General features: G+C 39.3%; 2 protein-coding genes and 1 long non-coding RNA gene across 13 annotated transcripts in view; 2 read left to right on the forward strand and 1 right to left on the reverse strand.

Annotated features, from left to right (window-relative positions):
* Positions 1-15,004, forward strand: part of ASTE1 (asteroid homolog 1) — an 18,794-nt gene extending 3,790 nt beyond the window's left edge. For 3 of the 4 annotated variants that reach the window (XM_029940306.1, XM_029940307.1, XM_029940308.1), the window contains 3 exons: positions 5,090-5,300; positions 7,287-7,482; positions 9,256-11,020. In XM_029940306.1, coding sequence (XP_029796166.1) covers positions 5,090-5,300; positions 7,287-7,482; positions 9,256-9,583 — 735 coding nt within the window. In that variant the 3' untranslated portion in view covers positions 9,584-11,020. Of the gene's footprint in view, positions 1-5,089; positions 5,301-7,286; positions 7,483-9,255; positions 11,021-14,703 lie in introns of those variants that run through there. The other variant, XR_003908903.1, reaches the window with a different exon arrangement.
* The window catches only part of ATP2C1 (ATPase secretory pathway Ca2+ transporting 1), a 162,076-nt gene continuing 152,487 nt past the window's right edge, over positions 6,905-16,493 (reverse strand). For 4 of the 6 annotated variants that reach the window (XM_029940300.1, XM_029940304.1, XM_029940305.1 and 1 more), the window contains one exon: positions 9,808-14,784. In XM_029940300.1, the coding sequence (XP_029796160.1) occupies positions 14,641-14,784 (144 nt within the window). In that variant the 3' untranslated portion in view covers positions 9,808-14,640. Of the gene's footprint in view, positions 7,513-9,807; positions 14,785-16,493 lie in introns of those variants that run through there. The other 2 variants (XM_029940301.1, XM_029940302.1) reach the window with 1 other exon arrangement.
* The window catches only part of LOC115292289, a 30,980-nt gene continuing 29,614 nt past the window's right edge, over positions 15,128-16,493 (forward strand). For 2 of the 3 annotated variants that reach the window (XR_003908904.1, XR_003908906.1), the window contains exon 1: positions 15,128-15,700. This is a non-coding gene — a long non-coding RNA (uncharacterized LOC115292289). The remainder of the gene's footprint in view (positions 15,701-16,493) is intronic. The other variant, XR_003908905.1, reaches the window with a different exon arrangement.

The raw sequence follows: 16,493 nt of genomic DNA on the forward strand, positions 1-16,493 counted from the left end.
ACCTGGTAACTGTCTACTCAAGGACATAGGATAGCAACCATAGCTTCCCAGCAGGTTTGAAAGAAACTTTCTTTCCTGTGGAAACAAGTTTTTTGGAACAGTCTACACCACTGGTTCTCCAGTGGGGTGATTTTTGTCCCCTCCCCCCACAACAGGGGACATTTGGCAATGTCTGGAGACAGTTTCGATCATCACTGCCTAGGTGGTGGGAGGAGGGAGGGGTGTTGCTACCGGCCTCTCATGAGGAGAGGCCAAGGATGCTGCTGGTCATCTTAAAATGCACAGGACAGCCGCCCACAACAAGGAATTATCCAGAGCAAGGTGTCAGCAATGCCAATCCCTGGCCTGCATGTGGATCAGAGTCTAACCTCTTAGGCCTCCCCATTAGTACCAGCTCAGGCAGGAGGAAATGAGATCCACATCACATGGGTACCAGAGCCTCCTTGGCAGTGGGGGATGACTGCTAATGGGAACAGGGTTTCTTTTTTGGGGTGCCAAAATGTTCTGGAATTAGTGATGGTTGCACAAGCTTATAAATATACTAAAAGCACCTTGAAAGGGTAAATTTTATAATATGAGAATCATATCTCGATTAAAGAAAGAAAAACCTCACTGGCCTTGCCCCCTCCTCCTTTCTTAAAACAATTCCATAAACATAGTTTCTGAGCTGTGCCCAACAAGGGCCTTGCCTAATTACAAGTCACTGCACTCGAGGAAGCCCCAGGATATGATGTCCCCATCCGGTGTTTATGATTCATTTATAGTTCAAATCTAGATGCAGTTTTACAAGAGTCCTTTTTACCATGCTAAGTAACACAGCTAACTTTATCACATTTCTAGGGTTCAGAACTAGAAACTTGAGCCTAAGTCAAATTCCAAACAGGTATTTGTTAAAACTTTACCTATACCATTAAAATTGAAATTAGCAGAATTCTAAAGGATGACATTTTGTTGCAATTACATTTCTCCTCAACATACATGGTGCTGTGGAGGGTTGTTTTTGTTTTGTTTTTTTTAACTTTTTATGGCTTTATTGAAAAACGATGTACAGTGAAGTGCCCATGTTTAAAGTGTGCGCTTTGATGAGTTTGACATATGTTTACGTCTGTGAATCCATCCTTGTGATTAAAATAATGAATGTATGCATCACTCCTGAAAGCTTCCCTCCCTGAGTATGTACACATAGCGAAGTACACAGATGCCTGTCGAGCCTGATGAATTCCCTCCAACTTGACACTTCCAGGTAAAGAACGCCCAGATGAAGACTCATCATCAGCACCCCTGCAGCTTTCTCTAATTTCCATCCCCAGGGAGCACCCCCTCTCCTACCCACCTCCTGTAATCACTATCCAGACCTGTAATAACATTGAATGGTTTTACCTGTTTTTATATTTTATAGATTGGGAATCATACAATGTGAACCCTTCCATCTAGCTTCTTTTATTCAAAATGTTTGTGAGATTCATATCACTGTCAGAAGCTGTCGATCACTTATTTCTCATTGCTGTATATTATTACATTGTGGGAATTTACCACAATTGATCTTTCCATTTTGCAGATGATGGGCATTTGGGTAGTTGGCAGTTTGGGCAACTATGAATGGTGCTATGAACATTCTAGTGCATAGCATTTCTTGAAAATATGGATACAGATCTGTTGGATATGCTACTAAGAGTGGAATTGCTAGGTCATAGGATATGCATATATTTAGTTTACAAGATATATTGCCAGATGGTTTTGCAAGGTGGTTTCACCAATTAGTAGTCCCACCAGCCGCTTATGAAAGTTCCTCTTGCTTTACATCCTTGTTGACACCTGTATTTTTTATCCTTTAAAAATTTTTTACCTATTCTGATGGTTGGATAGTGGCATCATTTTAACCAATTTGGTGTTAATTTGCATTTCTCTGATGACTTATTTGAGCACCTTTTATGTATCCATTGGACACTCGGATACTCTGTTATAGAAGTTTCTGTTCAGTCTTTTGCCCATTTTCTGTTGGCTTTTTGTTTATTTCTATATGTGTGTCCTTTATCAAATAACATGTATTGTGAGCAGACTCTTGCATAGTCTAGGTTGTCTTTTCACTGTAGTATGTTTTGATGACAGAATCTTGAGTCCAATTTAAATTATTATTTATAGTTATATCTATAACCTACTTAAAAAATTATTGCCTACTCCAAGGTCATGACAGTGTTTTTGTCTTTCATATTTAGATCTACAGTCTAGCTACAATTGATTTTTTGTGTATGGTGTCGCATAGGGATCAAGGCACTTCTTCCCTCATATGAAAGAAAATCCAGTTGAGTCATGAGTGTAGCATGCTGATTATACTCCTTGCCAAGTGGAGATGACAAGTGTTCTCATCACTTACCGGTATTCAAAGTAGGGTGAAATTCTAGTTCACTTTCTGTGTGGTCCTATCTTTCAGCTTTCCCTAGGCATAAACTAAACAGTTCTGTATTTAGCTCAGTGTTGCTAGCTCTGATTAGCCCATGATAATTCTTTTTCCTTATTTATTTTTGAGAGAGAGAGCGGGAGAGAGGCAGAGATGGAGGGAGAGAGAATCCCAAGCAGGCTCCACACTGTCAGCACAGAGCCTGACACGGGGCTTGAATTTACTAACCATGTGATCATGACCTGAGCTGAAATCAAGAGTCATACAATCAACTGAACCACCCAGGCACCCCAATTCTTTTTTTGTTTGTTTATTTAGAGAGAGAGAGAGGATAGGAGTTGGGGAGGGGCAGAGAGTGAGAAAGAGGGAGAGAATCTGAAGCAGGCTCCATGCTGTCAGCCTGGACTCCAACATGGGGCTTGAACCACGAACCAGAAGATCATGACCAGAGCTGAAATCAAGAGTCAGACACTTAACCGACTGAGCCACCCAGGCACCTATAGCCCATGATAATTTTCTAAATGGTATCAAGTGCAGATGTGATTCCAAAGACAAATGCAGGTATAGGAGAAACTTGTGATAGTTCTCTATTCATTTTGTAATTTTCTTAACATGAGGGAGTAATAATATTTTATCTCCTTTGTGCCAGTTGTTGTAATAGAAACTTTATACTTATTTAATTCCCACAGTAACAATATAGGGTAGGGTTTTCATTTGGTTATGTGAGTTGCAGTGGATAGAACTCCATTCATGTTAACCAATGAGAGGTTAATTACAAGGAGAGATGCAAGTGGGAGATTTCTTTGGGAGTAAAGCAGGACCAAGACCAGCCTCTCTCTGGGTGGGATCTTCTGTAGGCTTGTGCCTTCCTTCCTCTCTGGGGTAAATGAAAGTTGTCACATGGAATAAAACATAACCAGATTTAAGGGCTGTGAGCAAAGTGGTTCCTCTTTTGGAAGGGGCTAAGAACTGGTAGGTTACTTGAAACATCTTGTGTAATTCATTGTAATGCCCATTTACAGATAATCAGACTGACTGTAGAAAAGCTCAGAAACTTGCCCAGTGTGCTATATACAGTTGATGAGGGACAGAACATTTCTAAAGTCAAAGCCTAAACTCTACTTTGTTCATAAAAGTTGTAATTTGGCTGGAGAATTCAGTAATTTAAGTATTATATGTCAGAAAAGAATTCATGTATTTTCTTAGCTTTACTTGGTGTATTTTACTTGGTGTATTTTCCTACCAGTTGAGATCATAAAGTTTTTGTTTTAAGTAGTTAATTGTTATTTTCCCTAAGAGTGATTGCTTAGACTGTAAAGCATCTTGCACATTTCTAATTTTAAAAAGTTTATCACAGTATCAGGGTGCCTGGGTGGCTCAGTCAACTCAGCATCCAACTCATTGAGTCTACTCAGGTCATGATCACAAGGCTTTGTGGGTTCAAGCCCTGTGTTGGGCTTTGCACTAACAGTGTGGAGCCTGTTTAAGATTTTCTCTCTCCCTTACTCTCTCTGCCCGCCCTCCCCCCACTTACGCTCTCTCTCTCAAAAAAAAAAAAAAAAAAAAGAAAAAACCCCAAGTTTATCACAGTATCAAAATTTTAAAGCCAGTTTTATAAATTATATTAAATACTCTCCTATATCTGTGGTGAAACTATTTTATCAATTATGATGTGTTTCAGGTTAACATGTCCATTCCCTGCTTGTCAACATACTGACTGACTACAAACTAGGTTTTAGGTGCTGAGGAATGTGTCTCATCCTTACAGAAAGTTAGGAAAGAAATCCTTTTCTGGCTGCATGCAGACACTAGGAACACCAGTTTTTCTTAAAGTTTGATGGTAAAGTCCTCCTGAAGGTGCCGTTTTAATAGTTCTAATTGCCTTATTTGTAGAAGTGTGTGACCTAGCAGGTCCTTATGGTTCTTACTTAAGATTCATTAAGGTCAAGTTATTTCAGGAAGCCCAAACCTCTCCTAGCTGTGAACTTCCTTCTATTTGAAGTGTACTCTAAAGCGTGGAGTAGAAGTGAGTATGGTGTGTTAGTGCAAGCACAATGCAGGTAGTCCTTAAATATTCCTATCTCCCTTGAATATACCTCTCACCTACAAGCAGCCAGCCTGGGCATAATCCCTGTGTGGGAAAACAAAAAGACAAAATAAAACATTCAACTGGGTAGGGACATGAGACAAGACCCAAACAAATAGAAGGCTGTATGATATGCCACAGAGGGTGCACATCATCTAAGTTTGCCTTCTAGAGGTCATCAGAAATGGTACCATGAAGGCGGGGCCTCAGTAGTCACTGGCCAGTAAGAATAGGGTTGAGTATAGACCGTTTCTCAAAGCAGAATACTTAAACTGCAGATTCCTTGGTTGGTCCTAAAATTTAGGGTGTGGGACCTGAGGACTGAATTTTTTAAGCTTCCCAAGTGTCATGCACTGAAGAAGTTCACCAGCTCACATGGAGGATGGAATGACATGAGCAAGGCTGTGTAGTGGGAGTACATGATATATCCGTTCAGCTGTATTTATTAGGCACCCAATGTTTTAAATGCTGAGTGTGGCTGTTTCCTTCCATAGGAAGGTAAGAAACTGACAGAGCAATTCATTTGCATTAAAGTTTCTTCATACTAGAGGGGGAAAAAAGACATTCCCAAAGTAACTTGCAGGATGTTCGGTATGTATTTTCAGCTTTCCTTGGCCAAACGGCAGATCCTTCTGTTAGAAACCCTGAAGGTGAAACAGACCATCCTGGAGCCAATCCCTTCTTCACTGAAGTTGCTAGTTTCAGTCACGTGTTACTGGCTGCAGCACACAGAGGCCAACGCAAAGCTACATCACCTGCAGGCCTTACTGCTAGGGATGCTGATGGGGCCCCTGCATGTCATCATCACGAGCCCTGGTAGGTATCTGTAAATTCCAGGAGTAAAGTTTTGCACATTACTTGCATATAACTGCAAGTTTAAACAAACGAGAAAACATTCTTGGATTGTTTACTCCCATCGGTTGTATCCAGAACTTCGGGGTGGAGGCACCAAAATACCATTCATTCACCAGCAAATGTTTCTGAGCACTTCTGTGCGCCAGGCTCAGCGCTGCAGTGCTTGACTCCGAGGGCAGAGCGGTGAAGGTGTGCAGGTACTGCCTCATCACACCTGCTCTGTGGCACCTGATGCTTTAATCTATGAAGTGAGCATGTGTCACACGCCAGTTCCATTCTGTACTGCGTGTGCCCTGTCCCTGTTCCCGATCGTCAGCACAGTGGCAACACCATCACTAGAAACTTATTTAAAATTGTCCATTGGTAAAACTTCTGAGTGCCTACAGCCATAATAAACATTCATGCTTGTGCTGTGCTGTTGTTTTACTTCGTCTCCACTGTAAGTTTCAATTAGTATGTTCGTGATGAAAGAAATAATAACTTTTCTCTTAGAGAAATACATGGGAAGGTAGTTTCAGCTGCATGTTAAGGGTCAGGTAAAATAAATGCTGATACATTGGAGCACTTCAATTCTTTAATAGAATTATTCCCTTTAAAAGATTATGAGTGCCAGGAAGGTAGTTTCAGCTGCATGTTAAGTGTCAGGTAAAATAAATGCTGATACATTGAAGCACTTCAATTCTGTAATAGAATTGTTCCCTTTAAAAGATTATGAGTGCTGTAACACCTTATCTAAACACGTGTAATAATCATCACACTCCGGAACAGTGCTAATACCTAATCTAATGGCCCCTAGCCATGTGTGGCTATTTAAATGAAAACTTTAGCTTCTTGACACCGGCCACATTGCAAGCGCTCAGAGGCCACATAGGGCTAGAGGCTACTGAACTGGACAGCACAGACACAAAACATTTCTGTCATTGCTGAGAGTTCTGTTGGACAGTGCTACTCTGGAGTTTACTTTCTTAAATACATTAAATGAAAGAGTGAACCAGTATAGACTCCAGGACACCCCAAGTGGGAGAGTAGTTGTCAGAAGCAACTCTTCTCACAGGACAGCCAACTGAGGTAAGGCCCACTACTAGTTGAAACACAAGTTTAGGGTATTTCCACTCGTTGAATAATAAGAACATTCTCAGAGCACAAGCCTGTTAACTTTTTACCTGAGTCCAACAGAAGGGGCACGTCAAGGGTCTGTTTCTTTTCTTTTAGGAATTGTGGACCCCGCACCCAGGCAGGCTCAGTGCCTTGCTGCTCGCTAATGGGGAAAAGGTGGGCCTCCTTTTTATTACTTTCAAGTTGGTCCGGTGTCATTTTGCGTGCCCCTAGTCAAACCTGCGGGAGCTCACAGCTGAATGCAGACAGCACTCCTCACTGCTAGGCTTGTTGCTGCTTGCCTCTTACTCTCCACTAGGTGAAGAAGCAGATGATTTACCATATGCTCCTGGAGTCACGCTTTTGTTTTCCTCCCATAAAGCAGAGGTTAGAGTGTGCTTTGAACACAGGCTGTGTAAGTGCACTATAGCATAGGGCGGGTCTCCGTGGAAGGAAACTTAGTGAACGAGAACAGCGAAGAGAAGGATATTTAATAGTAATTTGTACTTTTCAGAGAGACAGATTTTGGGTTTGGAGAGTTCAGAAGCAGATGTATTTTAAGTCAGGTAGTAGACCAGTGAAAGAGACTATTATTTTAAGGAAAAAAAAATAAATAGTTTAGGGTTGAATAAAGTTAGGTTGTCATTAAAAAGGCATTTCAGTATAAATATTTCAATTTATACAGCAAGGCTTTTACATTGACGTTAAAATAGTAAAGAGCCAGAAAAGAAAAGCATTTTGGTTATTTAAACTAGTTTTTTTCTTTATGGACTTCAAAGTGGTAGAGAGAGAGAGAATAACAAGCTATACAGTGTTTGTGGAACTACTGCCCTCGGGTTGTTCTCTGTCTAGACAAGGAAGATGTGCGGGAGGACGGAGCTAGGCTGCTGTATGAAGCGTTCCGGAGAGTGAAGGAGCAGACGCGGCCGGGCGCGAGACTGGACTTAGACACAGCTCACATCTTCTGTCAGTGGCAGTGCTGTCTGCAGATGGGGGTGTATCTCAATCAGCTGCTGTCCGCTCCTCTCCCGGAACCAGACCTAACTCGGTAAGCACCACGGGAAACTAGTTCAGATGGCTGCACACAGAAGTAAATAATTTATACTTAAAGCAAATACATTTTTAAAAATTAATCTTAGTATAATTGGTCTTAGATCACTATTCTAAACTGAAGAGCTGGAATCATAAAAGTTTTTCTAAAACCCCAAAGAAAGTTGTCATGATTAGAGCAAAGATTTAAAAAGCCAGTCCCGTAAAGTAAAAAAGAGGCAGTTGTTGGTAGGATAGAACTCATTCCTTCACTTCTCTCAGCTCTTTGTTCAAGTATCACTTTATAAAGGCTCTTTGTGATTATCCTCCTGGAATATGATTCTCTACTTCCAGTCACTCTAGTCCTGTTACGCTTTTGGATTTTTGTAATTGCATTTCTTACCACATGGGCATACTGTTCATGTACTTGTTCAAATATTTATTAAATGCCTACTGTGTGCTAGGGTGTAGTGGACAAAAAAAAATTTAAATCTCTGCTGTCATGGAGCTTTTATTCTAGTGAGATGACAGACACTTATTTCTCTAGGGTTTCTGTTTTGCCAGGCAAGTATGAACAAGGGAGAGGCAGCGTGTACACCAGGAAGGGATTATGACGTTTGAGTATGGAATTTAAGCTGGGTAAGAAACACAGGAGAGCAGCAGGTGTGGGCACTACATCCAGTGGATTGGACACGCTGCTGATCGTACATCTGGGAGATCCCTGTGGGAGTGGAAGAGGAAGGCTCAAGGGGAGATTGTTAGCAAATAGAGTGGAGATTGGAGATATGCTTTGTCTCTCTCCACTTGAATGGAAGCTCTGTGAGAAAGGGACTTAGCTATTTACTTCTGTTGCTTCAGTGCCTAGCATTCAGTAAAAACTCAAATATTTGTCAGATAAATGCATGATATATGTTTGGAGGCATATAAAATCTGCTGGTGTAGCTTTAAGTGTTTTAAAGTATAAAGCTTCTGGACCAAATAAATAAATAAGTAAATAATTAAAGTATAAAGCTTCCTAGCAGTAAATAGTGTTAATACATCTCTGGGCCTGATGTCTGAGTCAACCCTAGAACCTTCTACCAAATAAGATTAATTGGCCTCTGACTTATGGATTCTTTATGCCTTTCCTTAAATAATTTAGGCCATTCTAGACTGGATCCACTGTAGCTACCACACATCCCTTTACAGCAAAACAGGGAAAAACAAGATCAAACAGTTCTCTTCATAATGATTTCAGCAGGACTGTTTTGCATGTCAGCATTACTAAAGCTTTTTAAATGATGATCTTACACTGATTAAATGATGGTTCTGCATTAGTTGCTAAGGCACCAGTGGATCAGCTCTCGCAGTAAGTTATATATTAAACGTGTGGCTTCCAATCAATCCCATCTTATATTCCAAAAGTAGATCCTCAGTGCAAGAGAATCACTGAGCTTTCAAATGATGCCACTACATTTTCTCATATTTCAGCAGATTGCCTATTTGGTTTATCAGACAGTTTTAATTCCTTTTCTTTGAGGTGATAAGAGGCCTTCTCAACTTTCGGCTACTTGCACAACCAGCAAGCATCTATCTAATTTGTTGATAAAAAGTTTTTAAATATCACCAGCCAAATTTGTACTAACAACTCAGTTCCTTCCTTCAAGGAACAGATTTTTCTTAAGTAATTTTAATAATAGTTTTATAGAAGAAGAGCTCAGTGTTTAGTTGCATTTGTTGAAGCCATGTTAATGACCAGGTCCTACACTGAACTTGTGCTTTGACAACACTCTTTCTCTCTCCTGTGAAACAGACTGTATAACGGAAGCCTGGTGCATGGACTGTGCCAACAACTAACATCGACTTCTGCAGAAAGTCTCCTGAGCTTGTGCCCTGAGGCGAGGCAGCTTTATGAACATCTGTTCAATGCCACAAGGTCATATGCCCCTGCTGAATTATTCCTACCAAAGGGTAAATCAAATTCAAAAAAAAAAAGGCAAAAGAAACAAGGTACCAGCCGGTCAAAGAACAGAGTGGGAACCACCTCAGACACTAAATGCTGGTACGAGGGAGGCAATCGGTTTGGGCTGTTAACGGCTGAAAACTTGGAGGAGCATACTGCGCTCTCAGAGCTTGAGTAAACTCAGTCTGCAACCAGATGTATAAGTTTTTTTAAAGTAGGCTGCACACCTAATGTGGGGCTTGAACTCACAACCGGGGGTCAAGAGTCCTGGATGCTCTACCGCCTGGGCCAGCCAGGTGCCCCCAGGCGTAGAATTCTTAAAACTTTTATTACCTCCCTTCAAATGATTAACTTTTTTCTTAACAACTAATCTGCTAGGGGATAAAGACTGTAAAGGCAATCTTCGAATTCCAAGGTATTTTGTATTCTGCTTTTAATAAATACAACCTGATTTAAGAAACCAGTATTTTCTTAAACACTCTTGAAAGCATGTTTGTACTTCTCATTCCATTTTAGGAAATTAATAATAAGTCTATAACCTTTACATTGCAGCAACTCAGCCAGCTATGTTTTCAAAAAGAATAGAAGTTCTACTTAATTATTTCCCAGAAGCAGAAGCTGGGTTATTATCATTTCAAAACATTTTTCCCCAACTGTTTTCTCTTCATCCTTTATTCTGAAAGGTCCAAGCCTTAGAAGAGAGAAGTTGAGGATGCCAGACAGAAGGTAAACACTTTTAAGTACTAGGAAAATGAGACCATGGCAGGCTTGAGGAACACTTTATATGCTCCAGGTTTTAAAGCAGAAGTTGAAATTGTAATGGCTCCAACAAATTAAGAAATAGCATCCTGAGCTCCTGGATCTAGAGGAGGAGGAGGAAACGCTATAAAGAAATTAAAATATTAGTGATATATGCAGCAATACCAGAATCTTAGGCCATTTTTTTATACTACAAGTATTGACCCATTAATGGGATATGAAATCAGTAAGTCATAACCAGTATTTTTTTAAGTGGAAATCATCAGACATGCATATAATATATTAAATGGTTGTACAAAATGCATTTCTTACTGTAGATTGCAGTCAAAAGACTTTGAAAGGCACTGCTCTGGAACACACTAGAGGCTGCTAAAATTATAACTACCAGTAGAATTGGGAAGGTGCTGGCCAGTTCCAAATAAAGAACTTGAAAATAAACAAGCAAGTGGAATCAATCTATTTGGGCAAGATCTATAGATCTGAAGGTATAATCCCAACCGTTTTTATTTGTATTCACACAAATTGTGTTTTTCCTTTCTTCTGTACTCTCTCACTGGCTGCATTCTATCAGTAAGAAGCCTAAACATAGTTTTAAGCTGCCACGTTGAACAGGCCTACATTCAGTTCCTAACATCTAACAAACAAGTCTTTCCACTTTTCTAGTGAGAACCATACGCTTAGGGGAGTACGTCTAGCATCAGCCAGTGTTCGGTACACACCTTCCAAGTGTTTACTGGCTTTAGCCATTTACAAAAGACAAAAACACCATCTTGTTTGTTCCCTAAAGTTTTCAACCCTAAAGACTGGCTTCTGTTTCAAATAAAGAATTCTTGAAATAAAATTTTTGTTTATTTTAGGAGGTGCACATGGGGCTCTCTACTAAGAGGTGGTTTTTAGGTCTCTAAAGAGATGGCTATTCACAGAAAAATCAAAAAAGCAGTCATATGCTCTATTATTGATACATGTCTTTCCAACAAATAGATCTAAGCACATCTAAGTAATCACAAGCATATTAAGTCCTTCGTTGTATCAAAATTCTCTCTTTCTTGATTCCTGTAGTTGGGGGTGTCTGGAAGTTATACCAGTAAGAATATCCTATTTCCTGGCTTTATCATCAACCCTGCCCTTGCAAACCACCAACCTTGCATGAACACCTTTTTCTACTTCCACTTTGGCAAATGGTTTGATAGGCACCAAACTGAAGAGTGTATAAGCTACAAAGTTTAATTATACCATTCATCTTTTTCTTTCATTAAAAGGAGTTTTTTAAGCAAAGGGGCCTTCCTTCAGTAAACATAAGAAGTCAGATTCCCTTCTCTGGCCATTACGATCAGGGCCATTTACTTGAAATTATCCACCTAGGCTTGCAGTAAGGAGTTAAAATCTAATAATGTCCATTGACTTACTCTGAGAATTAAGGCATTACCCTGCCTCATTATATATCTTGGATTTATGAAATGAGAGGTCATAAGCACTCCACAGGGTATCTGAGGGGTTTACCAAAGAAATAGGATATAATACCTGATCCCCAAAGTCGTACTTGTGCAGCTGCTTGGTGAGACAAAACACAATGAAATAACAAGAACATTTAATGAAGCAATCTGTCAAGTACAAAATGGCAAGGTGAGACTAAAGGAGGCAGGAGTCACCTGGATGAGGAGAGGTTAGGTCACAAGATTCTCAGTTTTGGCTTCTGAGCTTGGCTTTAAGAGACAGGGATGGAATTCAGAGGAGATGCAGAGGCAACGGAAACATCTCTGTAGAAGCAGAATGTCACACATTCCACAATCCATTTGGAAAATTTGTTGTTTTTAATCATGTGTTTGGGTCTTGCTCTTTCTGATTCAATTCTAGCTAATCAAAGCTCACCTGAGGCGTTGGAAATGTAAGTCTTCAGTTACTAGTTTAAGTATGAAAGGAACTCTGGATGGCTTTTTAAATTGAATAAATTTTAGGAGTAAAGTTGAAAGAAGAAAAACACTATAACCATGTTCTGTGATAAAATTATACTTGAACTTTATGGGTACCAACCCCTTTTTAAGATACCTAGAGCTAAAAAGAAAATGTATATATCCTATAAATATAAACCCTATAGGCATTTCATGATTGATCATGACAAAAAATTCAAATTAATTTTAATATTTGTTTGTATTTAAAATTCAAATTAGTTATAATATAAGAAGCTAAAGACCTTTATAGCTAAGATTTCAGAATTATCTTTTCTTCCTCTGTGAATAAAAGAAATGAATTGACTATGCCTCAGTTACCCTATCTGTAAATTGGGGATAATACTTCCAAGTGTTATATAAAGATAAAATGACATGCACTTTCAAATTACTAAGCACAGTGCTTGGCACTAACAACATGTAATAAATGATAGCCATTATTGTTACATCCACACAAGAAAACCAATAGCAGAGCAAGGGATCTGGGCAGGAGTGAGAGAGGGCTGAGCAGAAAGATCAAAACTATGAGACCAATGGCTGCCAGAGCTAATGGCAGAAATTCTGCAGAGGCAAGGAGGTCAACACTATCAAATATGGCCAACGGGACAAGGACAAGATCATGAGACCAAAGCAACTTAAGCAGAGCTGTCAGGATGAAGCCACACTAAAAAAAGAAGTGCCAAGACAATGTGAATAGGCAGCCAAGCTCACTCAACCTCAGAAAATAAGGAAAAAAGACCAGAAGGAATAACTGCCCCGTGGGTATTTGTGCCCTTCCTGCATGCGCTTTTTTCTTGCTCTCAAGGAATTTTCTGTATTGTTTTTAAAACCAGATTTGAACATAGTTGGTTTTAAAACTTATGTTTGAAGACAGGACAAAATTAACAGCAGATATGCCTTACCCTACAATCCTAAGGAGGCCCAAGCCAGTTTTCCCCCTTAGTGAGATTTCTAGTTCGCCGGGAAATCCCTAGCGCATGTTACTTGGCTGGCTTGCACACTGTGAACCCAGAACAGCCCCTGGAAAGCAGTCACCTCCAAGAACAGGAGAAACAACTTCACATCCCTAGAACGACAAACGTAGTGACCCTGTATTTTTAGTGAGGTGGATATCAGGTACTTGGTATTTATCGCATATCTTACATTGATGCATTTCAGTCAAGATAGCTGATTATGATTCTGTACCTTGTGTCAATTTGAAATGAAATACTATTTATTTTGTATTTTTAAAAAGATGCTCCCCCACTTTCAGCAATAGCTTTCTGAACAATGTATGGTAAGCTGCTTTGGCATTTCGTTCCAGGTCTGAAACATGCTAAAATTCAAGTTCATTGAACTATAAATTCTAAGATAAGAACCTCATGCTGAGGAAGAACGTTTTAAAATTCAAAGACATGACTGCACCAGGCCATGTATCAGTCTGTTATGATGAGAAAAATAGATGAATGAGGTAATACATGGAAAAGTACTTCCAGCTTGTTTCACTGGATCTAGTTTTCATGTAGAAAAATCAAATGTCACATGAACATGTTGCAATACACATGCAATTGCTTTTATTCCTAACTAGTCTTGATAACATTTTAGAGATCTGATTAAAATTAAGCCAAATCATTCTCTCAATATTTATATATTTGTGTGTACCTATACATATACACACATACATATTTTAAGAAATAGATTTCTCATTATGACTTCGGAGTCACTTGGGAGATTTCTTTATACAATATAATTCACTGTCATCAAGATCAGGAAACACTTAGGAATGTTTTTACCAAAAAAACCCAAACTGATCAAAATGTATCAATACTGGAATCTGATAATTTAGAGAACTGAAACATTTGAAAAAATTAAGCCAATGTGATCTAGCATACAAGCTTAGGAAAACTTTCCCACTGTGTTTTTTCATAGAATTGGTGCTTTTTGGAGGACTAACTGAGGTGCTGTTTCTTCTTGGAAAACTGTTCTGTGTCTGTCTGGACAATACCCTCCCCATAACTTCTGTCTGATTCATGTGTGTTACACATTATGGGGGAACAAATCAAGAGATGTTAATAGGGAAAACAGAACGTCTACTCTGCAGTGTCTCAGTGCTTGCTAACATGGATAGAGAATAATAAATTATATTCCATGAGAGAGGAGGGGTTATAAATGGGTTAATCCACCTGTTAGAAGAACTTTCTCTAATGTGGGAACTTCTTTGTGAATATAGACTACATCACTATGAAAAATTGGTGCTTATAAATGTGTCAATGAGAAATGCTATAAATTATATGCTAAAATTATTATACTAAAATTGCTATGGTTATACAGCATTTTTATCCTTCCTAAAATACTGGCATGAACCCTGTTTTCCTATTTCCTATTCAGTTGTCATTCATTTGTGTAGGATGAGGTTTAGATGGGAAGCTAGAGAACCAGGGTTCCTGTTGTGGATATGTTAAGTTTCAGGTGCTTAAGTGAAAACATCTGCTGGGCAGCTGGATCTATGTCTGAAGCCTAGGTTAAAGTCTTTGGGTGTTGAGATAATAAACTATTTTCCTCCTCTTCTATGTAAAAACATCTCCAATGAATATGTTGTGTATTTTATGATCAGAGAGAGGCAGTTCCTGCCTCTGGGAAGGATGGCATCAAGAGAGCAAGCTTCTGATGTTGCCTTGTCATCTCCCATGAAACCCTAGGAAAAAAGAGGTAAAGATGGGGGTGGAGTGGGAGCCTTTGTTGTTCAAATCTGAGAATGCTAACGTCCATAAACCTAAATTTCCAATCACAAAGTATGGTAGCCCTTCAAACTCTCAGATGTATGTGAACTGTTTTAAAAGACAGACTAGGGGCACCTTGGTGGCTCAGTCGGTTAAGCATCCGACTTCACCTCAGGTCATTATCTCACGGTTTGTGGGTTCAAGCCCTGCGTCGGGCTCTGTGCTGACAGCTAGCTCAGAGCCTGGAGCCTGCTTCAGATTCTGTATCTCCCTCCCTCTCTGACCCTCCCCTGCTCGCACTGTCTCTGTCTCAAAAAAAAAAAAAAAGACAAACTAAAGAAACTGAACCTATTATGATAATAACCATAATCTACTTTGTAAAGTGGTAAGTCTGACCTGTCAGAGAAATTCACTAAGAAATATTATAATTGTACCTTAGAAATACAATAAATATTATGCAAATATATTTTGGTTTGGAACATTCTGTTCTGGGGAAATGAGAGTGCATTTTCCTCCAAGACTGTGCTGATAGGATACTTTGGTTTCTACCATTACTAAACTTTGTCTTCCCTAGCAGGATGAAATAGAAAAGTCTATCCAAATTAAGCTTGTTTCCTTGTTTGTGATAGGAAAAAACACCACACACACCCTTCCCTTGTATGTGTGGTAAAGAGCACAACTCAGATGGGACAACAGATCAGAACTCTCCACCCAATCATCATAATGGTGATGAGGTGTGACCGATGACAGCGGGCCTGTCCTCTAACAGACTAAGACTCTCTGACTCCCTCTACATTTGAGCCTAGGTGGAAACGCTGAGGAGTCAGCAACATCAAATTTGCTATCAAGCTCATCCATCCCAGAGATAACATCCTGCTGGGAGACTGGAAGGTAGAGAAAACTGTTGCCACGTCCTTGCTAGTCCACTGAATGCAGTGCATAGGCCTATTTTCCTCTTTCTGAATATCTATATGAATAGGCAACCTTTTCCTGTAAAGGGCTGGAAAGTAAATACTTTAGGTTTAGTGAGCCATATGGTCTCTGTTACAACTACTGACTTCTGTTGTAGAATGAAGCAGTGATAAATAATATATAAATGATATATATTTATAAATATATAAAACTTTATTTACAAATCCAACAGCAGACTGATTTAGTTTCTCAACTCCAAAGCTAAATGAACAGCCCATGTGGGTGACTTAGGGAAGGACTAAAATAAACTGTTTCCCTAACTTGTAACACATCTAGCTAATTCATGGGCTATCCAGACCTGCTCCCTATATAAAGACAGTCATAATTTCTAAGGCAATCCTATTATATAACCGTATTGATGAATATGAGAAAGATGAAAACATATTCAATCATAACTTCCTACAATTGATCTAATAATGCTTAAATGTAAAGCCTGTCATGCTTTCCTATCAAGCAAACATTTTTTTACAATCATCTATTTGGTTGGGGTCTGCTGTAAATGGCTCCAAGGATAATATTTTGGAAGACTCACATAAGTTGTTTCATATCATGCTTTTAAAATGCAGACTTGCACACAAAGAACTCACATCTTTTCAAGCTTCAATAGTAAATATTCTGCTACTATATATTAAATACTGCATGGTTTGCCCAAGCTAAGATGAAACCACATCATGAATCAATTAGCATTTTGCATTTTCTTTCATTATCTACT

The sequence above is a fragment of the Suricata suricatta genome, chromosome 5 (assembly GCF_006229205.1).
Source record: "Suricata suricatta isolate VVHF042 chromosome 5, meerkat_22Aug2017_6uvM2_HiC, whole genome shotgun sequence".
NCBI lineage: Eukaryota > Metazoa > Chordata > Mammalia > Carnivora > Herpestidae > Suricata > Suricata suricatta.